This window comes from Cryptomeria japonica, chromosome 11, assembly GCF_030272615.1.
Source record: "Cryptomeria japonica chromosome 11, Sugi_1.0, whole genome shotgun sequence".
NCBI lineage: Eukaryota > Viridiplantae > Streptophyta > Pinopsida > Cupressales > Cupressaceae > Cryptomeria > Cryptomeria japonica.
This window is the reverse complement of record NC_081415.1, coordinates 439,792,802-439,801,830: the sequence shown is the minus strand read 5'-3', so window position 1 is coordinate 439,801,830 and position 9,029 is coordinate 439,792,802. Positions and strand designations below refer to the sequence as shown.

The following is a 9,029-nucleotide window of genomic DNA, read 5'->3' as shown; positions in this document are numbered from 1 at the left end:
ACATTTCAATTGTTTCAGTGCTCAATGGTATGACATTAAGGATTGGAAAGCCCAGCCCAAGTCTCTGTAATTAGTTTGCAATCATTGCTTAGCCAAAAGAAGCATTAGAATTTCTCAGTTTTGACCTATAGTCAAAAACTTTCAAAAATAAACTATCACAAAAAGCAAAAGGTAAAACGCTCCAGAATTCATTTTTTCTTTAGTCATCACAAGAATCAACAAGCAACTATCCACTAAGAAATAGAAATTGTATAATCCGTGGTATTTAAAACATGTAGCATATGTTTCATTCCGAATTGACAGGATACACAAGACACCCGCAGATTCTTACAAAACTTAACTCTCAATGATATAAAAATAAAACTTAACGATATTTCTCTGCTCAAATTACTTTGGATAAATATGCTGGCAAAAAGCATGTCTTAGCTTCTGAATATTGATGGCCCCTCACTTCTTTGACTTCTTTGGAACCCTGCAATATTGTTAGATCAAATTAGCAGTTGCGACTAACATTTAAAAAGGAGAATGCATGATAATGTTTGTAAGATGAATTATATTTTCATTTTAGCCTATGAATAGAATAAAACTTCAAATTTGGTGTTGGCAATTACTCTGCAGCTTCGGTTCATGGAGCTGCTACCGTTGGCTCGCTGGGACCCTGTCCCAAAAAATAATACACATTAAGTACTGATGAAGAGACTGCAGCTAGAAAAAACTTGAAAACTCATAACTTTGATGCCAATTGACAAAAATATTAATTTTAAAACAACTCATAATAAGCAAAATTGACTAGAAAAGAGAGAACAAGGCTTTTCTTTGTAATAAACAACACACCTGAGCTAAACGTTCTTCCCTCCTGGCAATCTTCCTTTCACGGCTTGCTTTGTTCTTCGCACGCCGTGCTTCAAACTGATCAGAAAGAGTCTTTTCTCTTGCCTTTTCTGCCTTGGACTTGTGAATACTCTCCATCAAGACTCTCTTGTTCTTGAACACATTACCTTTGACTCTCATGTACATATCATGATACATATGTTTGTCAATTTTCTTTGACTCCCTGTACTTGCGTAGTAATCGACGCAAAACTCGCATACGCCTCATCCACAAAATCTTTGTGGGCAATCTTGCCTCCCTTGTACCCTTCCGTTTACCTGCATTCACAATGAACATGTCAAGTAATTGATTCACATAGAACTCCAACAAAAAACGAATATTTGAAATTATTCTGTCTAAAAAACTTGCCTAGAATTAAAAAGGTAGTTTATTATCCCATTTAATGCTGCTTCAACATACCATAACCAGAGTGACGCCCCTTCCTCTTTGCTTCCAATGCTCGACGAGCTCGAGCACGGGAGTGAATTTTCATAGGCTTTCTGATAACAAAGCCATCCTTGACAAGTTTGCGGATATTCTGCCCTGAAATTATAACAAATCAACAAATTCATGAAGCCAAATTTAACTACCAACAAAGTTCTTATATATATGCAAAAATTAAATTATAACAAATCAACAAATTCATGAAGCCAGATTTAACTACCAACAAAGTTCTTATATATATATGCAAAAATTAAATTATAACAAATCAACAAATTCATGAAGCCAGATTTAACTACCAACAAAGTTCTTATATATATGCAAAAATTAAATTATAACAAATCAACAAATTCATGAAGCTAAATTTAACTACCAACAAAGTTCTTATATATATGCAAAAATTAAATTATAACAAATCAACAAATTCATGAAGCCAAATTTAACTACCAACAAAGTTCTTGTATATATGCAAAAATTAAAAATGCAAACAATCTTAAAGACTATAAACTTATTCCATAATCAATATAATAGGATAACTCCCATTGATTAGCATATAGTGCTGATTAATTTATAACCATAGATATACTGTTATACTCCCAAAATTGTAGAAAACAAACAGTTTTAGACATCAAATTACATATAGAATATCTGGGCAGCTTCCAAACAAGAACAACTAATACTAAAAAAGGGCACGCAGTCAGATGATCAGAAAATCTACCAAATAAAAGACCTTAGACGTGATTGAAGAGCCAAAACATCTTGCATTAATAGTTAGTTATTAAATTACTAATCACAAGCATAAAAGGAAAAACTGGTAATAGCCCACAGTTAATCGCTGTCCAGCATCAAGACCCTTTTGTTAAAAAAGTGCTGAGCCAATGTATTGATGAAGATGTGCTTTCAATCAAATAAACCACCTCAACTTACTTAAAAATACTGGATTTTTGTTTTTTATTTACTTTACTGTATTAAAATCAACATGTCTGATGTTTTTAGTTTTCCACATTCCCTCAAAGTTTCAGGGTTCCATACAACTAAGGTAAAGCCTGTAAGGGCAATTTGTCATGCTTACAGTTTTGGTTAACAGATTTGTCCTTCCTTTAGTTTATATATGTATATTACAATATTGACTCGTGTACCCCCTTTATGAAAGGAAAACAAATGAACCAGCAGTTGGGTGAACCAAATTAAGGTTCATCCTCTGCATTAGAGGGCAGCTACTCGTGAGATTTACAATGATTTTTTATGCAGTTAATTTAGAAATGAATACACTTTTCACCAGAAAGCGCAAAAGGCTTTCGTATTCATTCATCAACACAAAAGAATGCTATACAGATCTATTTTCAAGTGTAGAGTTCACAGACTTCTACTTCCGCATATGTTCATTCAATAAACTCAAAATAAAGTAAACTCAACGCAGTGTAAATACTGATCAATTCTCACTCATGCCTCACAGGACAAGGGGGATCAGCGCCATTTAAACAACAATGAAGATTACTTGTAACCAACGAAAATCAATGAATTCACAAACACAGAAAGAACTGGTAATGAAATGATATATTTCACCCATCAGCATACATCTCAATAGAGATCGCTAATCCTTCAAACACAGATTTTAAAGATCACATCAAAATAGCATTTCATTCAAATACCAGAAATATCAGTTCTGAGAAATTCAAGGAAAATCAAATTTGTTCCTCCAAATCAAAGTTTTGCAGACCACTTAAGACTTATCCCACCATATAAATAGCCTCCAGGCCATGATAGTTTGTTACACATAAAATCAGAGTTAAATAATTAACTCTATCCCAAAGTTTAAAGAAGTCTAGTTTCATAAAACTGAAAAGCAATAACTAAACTAAAAACGCGGCATGAGCCGCGAGCAAAGAAAGCACGATCAAGCTCCAGCGGCTGATGTGGCTTGAGCCTGTCTATCTTGTGATCCGAGAGTACTTTGAATGTTCCGGCATTCCAGGTGAGCTGTTGAGAAGCTTAAGATGAGCTGATAATGTGGGAGGCCTATGTGTAAAATCCATTGCTTCCATACTTCTTTCTTTTTACTTGCCTGCAAGACTTTATTTTTATGCATCTCCAAATGATCAAAACATACAACCAACATAGATCCGACTCTTGCGACCTTTGAGAAGTCCTCAATTGTTAAGGACTTTGCTTCATGAACTTGTTGTATGCGATCTTTGAAGGTCTGAATCATTTGTGATGAATCCTCAAGTGTTTGCTTATCCTCTTTTAAGAGCTGAAGATCTGTGCATTTCATGTCTTTTTGCATAGTGTCAGTCAACTCCTTCAATTCCTTTAAAAGCTTGAGGAATTCTTCATGTCCTTGCTGAATGATTGAGTTGCTCCACTCAATGTTTTCTTTGCAAACAAAGAGTATGTTGTCATCTAGGCCATGCACCATTTTCTCAGCGAGGACGTTCATTATCCCATATCTTTGTGTGTCTCTCATCTGCCTCAACACAACTAACCATTTATTCTTTTCTTTCTCCCAAGCAACCAGTTCTGTTTCTAGCTCTTTCCCAACAGATTCCACATTCTCAAACATTTTGACAAGATCAGAGATATAACTTGTCCCTTGTTGTGCAATTGATTCAAGCCATTCGCTAAAAACATTTGTGATCATTCGGTTCCTTTGAACTTGATCAAGTAACTTCTGATTCAAAGGTGATTTTTGGTCGAATGATGAGGAAACCTGGGAGAGAGGCTGAGGATTTGGGTTTTGGATAGCATTAATATATTGAGCCATCTGAATTATAATTTGCTTCATCTCACTTTTATCCTTCTCATCCTTCCAGGTCCTTGTGAGAATCCTTTTAGTTGAGGATTCCAAGTGTTTTACATCAGCGGCCCGAGAAGTTGTCCCTAGATCGATCCTTTCAATGATAAAATCTTTCTCGGTAACATTCTCAATCTCTCCTTCTGCCGGAGGTCTAGCTACCTATGCAACCCAGTGTCCCGTCTACTCATCCACATCAATCATGGTTTCCGTTTTGAGTCTTTTGGACTTTGAAGTCCTTCCCACTGTTCCACTGTCCGCCACCTTGCTTAATGAGCACGCATCGATTTTGCATAGAACTTTTTCGGTGTTTTAAGAATTCAGACTTTGAACCTTGAACCAAGAGGTTCAAAGGTTCAAGTTCAAACACGAGAAATAACATAGAATGACACAAAACACAAACTTCACGACAAGGCAAATAACAATTAATGAGCAAAGATGAAACTAACGCATGACCAACTTCGAACCTTGAACCAAAAGGGTTCAACGGTTCAAGTTCAATACAAATTACAACATAGCACCCGCCTTATCATAATACAAAGCCGCGAAGAGAAGCCCTTTGAGCGCGTTTTGAACTTTGAACCTTGAACTTTTACAAAGGTTCAAAGACTCGGTTTCAAAGACAGAAAGTATATAACCAAAAGCAAAGAAAGACCAAAAGGCAACCTCTGCGTTTGAAATTTTAATGAAAACTGGGGAAGGACTAACCAAAGAAACGGGACTCGGACTCGGACTCGAGACTCGGCGTCAAACTCGGCTCCAGACTCGGCTAGACTCGGGATAGTGAAAAACTCAAGAAATTTAGAGATTTTTAAATATTTAAAACTTGTTTCAAACACCCTTTATTGAATACACCTTAAAGACACAATAACATCATCAAACTTGGCTCATTTGATTACATACACAAGTATACATCAATCACATAAGCATAAACGCAAATTGTAGCTGAAAAAAATAACAAACATAGATATATAAATATTGTCAAATGTATACAATATTACAAAACTCATGGAATAAAAAATCCATGTCATCATATGATCATCATCAAATGTTTCATACAATTACCAAAGGTAAATACAACTACAAGTCTATGGCTCAGAGGAGCCTGCACCCTCCGGCCCCGGCCCCCTGCGAAGGCGTCTAAGGTAGGTCCTGGATGATTCGACTGCCATAGCCGCTCCCCATGACACCATGCCAGGCTCACCAACATCAGGAACATTCGTGTCACTATTTGCCTCTGAATCTCCTGTCTGTGCTCGTGCTCTCCGCTCCTCCTCTGCCATGGCTACAGTCTCAACCTCTATATCTACCTGGTCGATCCAATCAGTGTCAGACTCGGAGGTTAAATTTTCTCTACTTCTATCGACGCAGTTTCTCCCATATTTTTCGACGGGGGTTTGGGGGCAACGCCCCCAAGGTGGGGTCAAGGGGCAGCGCCCCCTGCGCGCTCCCTGTCGCGATACAGGGCGAGGTCGAGGGGCAGCGCCCCACGAGGCCAAAAAAACTTATTACAAGTCTGAATTAGGGTTTCTTTGAGAGTCTTCCTTAGGGCCTGGTTTTGCTCTTGTTGCTAATTGGGTCTTGCTTGGTGAGTGAGTATCATTCTTGAAGGTCCGAGCTAGGTCAAGTTGGTGAGTGATAAAGTCTGGAATGTCATCCTGATCTTCAAATGCCCTGAAATTTGGCTAAGTCTGGAATATCCTGATCCTGAAATTTGACTAAGTCTGGAAAACTGAAGAATCCTCCAAAAACTAGATTTTGCAATATAACTCCTGGAGGCCCGAAACCACTCTCAAACATCTTGACAGTATATATGGAATATAACTTAAAGTATAAGTGACATTTCTTTCTTATACTTAAATGTTATATTCCATAAAATAATCCTGACGGAGAGACCAAAATGTCAAATTTCGCCCTTCCAAAAAAACTTATTACTTTTAAAAAAAACTTTTTAAAATGTTTTTTTTTTGTCATTTTATTGACCCAACCAGTAGCCGAGTCTGGGGCTCAGGACTCGCCGAGTCTAGCGATTTTGAGCCAAACTCGCCAACTCGGCGAGTCTGGCGAGTTTACTCCCCAGACTCGGACGAGTCCGAGTCCGAGTCCCTAGGACTCACCGAGCATGACTCGTACTCGGACTCGCCGAGTCTGGGCGAGTTCGGGCGAGTCCCGTTTCTCTGGGACTAACACAGTTACTTTGGAATGCACCAGATTTGGCAATTACACTTAAAAGATGAAGCCATGGAATTTTCCAGATTCTATACTAAAAATTCGAAATCAAATGAACACCGAAAATTCCTAAAATCCATCTCAGTTCACCAGTAAATCCATCTGCACAACCTCATATGATTTTATAATAGGGTTTTTAAAAACTTTCTATAAAGCACACCCAAACAAAGTGCAAAACCAGTGTATCGTCTCTTTCTGCTATCGGCTGCCATTATTGTGCAGAGTTCTGTGTATTTTGTGGATCTTTAAAGTTTCTCAGGTCCATATTCCCATGCAGCGTCGTGGTGTTGCAGTACAGATGCACCATTCACAGTGATGCACTGCACGGAGGTGGTACTGTTTGCATTGGGTTTTCTGCACGGTCCGAAAAGTTTGAAGACTGTCGCTTGCAGGGTGTGAGACCAGGTCAGGATATGTTAAAGGCAGTAGATGGTGGGGTCTTCTTAACTCTTTTTTACATAAAATTTTACACGTTTTTGTTTTCGATTTTAATTTTTAATAAAAAATGAATTTTAAATCAAAAATTACACCAGAGGAAAAGAAATAAGATTAAGCCAAGGCCTGACTCCTGCCCTTCCTATAAAGTAGAGCTTCCATGGTCTATCATGAGACAAAGCATATGGACTGCTAGGATTCTAAAAACAGATGCTCGGCTTCTGAATTTCTACCCTTTCACTTGTTGATTGAAGTGGACATAGTACCCTGAGATGGAAGAGGGGAGCCAATACCTTTCAAATCCACAGTAGTATCCAAATTCAAATCATCTTTTTTCCCGTAAAATTCCCCCTTCTTCCAATCCATCATTCTTAGTCACGCACATGGAATCCTTTTCCTAAATAAACTTGTCCAGTGAAGCCTTAAAACCAAACTAAATCTCTTTCCTTGTTTTATCATTCATGGACTTCCTCCCTCACTTACCTCCCAGGTCACAGTTCGCTTTTGTTTTGAGACTTGTTGTTTGAGCAATGGTTGGGATAATCCCCCATCAGTAACTCATCATCTAAGTCCAGAAAATCCCCATCCACAAAACTCAACATCGTGGAAGAAAATTCAACATCTTTAGATTTTGTCCAAATAAACTGGCCATGGTTCTCCAAATGAAATCTAGATCCAGCTTTCCAATTTTCGGGATCCGTTTTTGATGTTTGACAGACTTGGGAGGGAGATTTTGTGGAATCTGCATTCCCTCCTAAAGTGCTCATCTTGATTACATGTTCATAATAGATATATTGACTCAAGGATGTAAGCCAGTTAAATACAAACTGTGTGTTGAAGGAGCTTGGAAAGATCAACCATTAATTAAAAATATGATATTTCTGAAGTCCATTATGCTTGAGCTTGAAAACTTCAGGATTAAATTGTGTAAAAGTTTTTTGTTTCTTCATTGGAAATCACATTCAGTGTCTAATCATCAGAATAAGGATGCATAATGAGGATAACAAGCTAAGAGAAAAGGACAGAAAAGGTCAAACAAGAATCAAAATAGAGCAATAAAAATTAAGAGACCCAAAAGTTAAATAATAAAAAAGGAAGTTCTCATTAGTAATCAGAAATGCAGGGGAATAGAAAAATCTGTCAAACTCCAATCCCAAAAGGCACAGACAGATCTAAGACCTAAAAACCCCTTAGACCAAAGAAAAATCCAAATCTCCAAAACTAGAAAAATCCAAATCTCCAAAACTTCCCTCTGTAAATTGTTTTTACTTTGCAATAAAACCCAATCGGTTTCCAAACAAACCAAACTAAATCGGAAATCAAAATCAAAATCTCGGAAAGTCCAAATCCAAATCCAACTTAAGCGTACTAAGAAAATTTATACAAAGCCTTAGGATAAATTTCTTTCATCTGGGTATAGGAAATATGTTACTTCTGGCATTTTATCTTTTTTGTGTATCGTAAATGTGTTACCTTGAGCCTTTTCTTTTCTTTTTTAAGGTATCAGAGATATGTAATCTACAAACTGAAAATAAATAAAACATAGACATACTTGAGTTGGCCATAGAAATCTCGTTGGCCTCATTGGGATCGAGCCAAACTTTGCCCTTCCCACACTTGAGAATGCTCGCCGCCAAGCGCTTCTGTAACTTCAACGACACCATTTTTGCCTGCGACCTGGATGTTCAGATCCAACCTGAAATGGATCGTAAATTTCGAGCCTGCCCAACTCAAAATTTTATGGAATAAACTTTGAACTCGCAACCCTAACCCTAAACCCTGGATTGTAAGGGGTGCTTTAAATTAGGAAAGCGTGCCCATGAAGTTTCATATTTATATTTATGGAAGCAGAAGTTTAATGAGAAGTAAAAATTGTCATCTTAAACACATTTATCTTAAAATTATTTAAAAATTATTTTATTTTATTTATATTTTTTTAATTTAAGAATTAGTATAGCATTTTCTATTAACATCTGTCTTTTTTACTCTCATCTATCATCATTTTAAGGGTAGGGTTCCATGTAGGTTTGGAATTTTACTCACTCTTATCTAATATAAGAAAATTTTATGGCATTTGTTCATTTGGCATTTAAAAAATTTATATAAATTGACAAAAAAATATTTAATTTATGAAAAAAAATTATATAATTTTTTTTAATATTTAAATACTTTTATCGATTTTATCAATCATGCATTTTAAATATGAAAAAAAATCTACATTTAATAAAACAGTGCAAATGATTTAGTTTTTTTTTTTATT

The 9,029-nt window shown here is 36.6% G+C and overlaps 1 protein-coding gene across 1 annotated transcript; it reads right to left on the bottom strand.

The window, feature by feature from the left end:
• Positions 1-227: 227 nt before the first annotated feature.
• On the bottom strand, positions 228-8,624 carry LOC131041408 (large ribosomal subunit protein eL19x). Its single transcript, XM_057974480.2, has 5 exons — positions 8,322-8,624; positions 1,291-1,413; positions 835-1,148; positions 612-658; positions 228-472 (listed from the first exon to the last, which is right to left on the bottom strand). Exons 1-4 carry the CDS (start codon positions 8,431-8,433, stop codon positions 626-628), a joined length of 582 nt encoding a protein of 193 aa, XP_057830463.1. The 5' UTR covers positions 8,434-8,624; the 3' UTR covers positions 228-472; positions 612-625.
• Positions 8,625-9,029: the final 405 nt, after the last annotated feature.

What these genes read in the sequence shown, in the direction of transcription:
- LOC131041408 (XM_057974480.2), bottom strand. Translation starts at nt 8,433, where the DNA reads ATGGTGTCGTTGAAGTTACAGAAGCGCTTGGCGGCGAGCATTCTCAAG. An exon ending in GATTTCTATGGCCAACTCAA is followed by an intron (nt 1,414 to 8,321) that starts GTATGTCTATGT and finishes TTATAATTTCAG; the next exon opens with GGCAGAATATCCGCAAACTT. An exon ending in GGGGCGTCACTCTGGTTATG is followed by an intron (nt 1,149 to 1,290) that starts GTATGTTGAAGC and finishes TTGTGAATGCAG; the next exon opens with GTAAACGGAAGGGTACAAGG.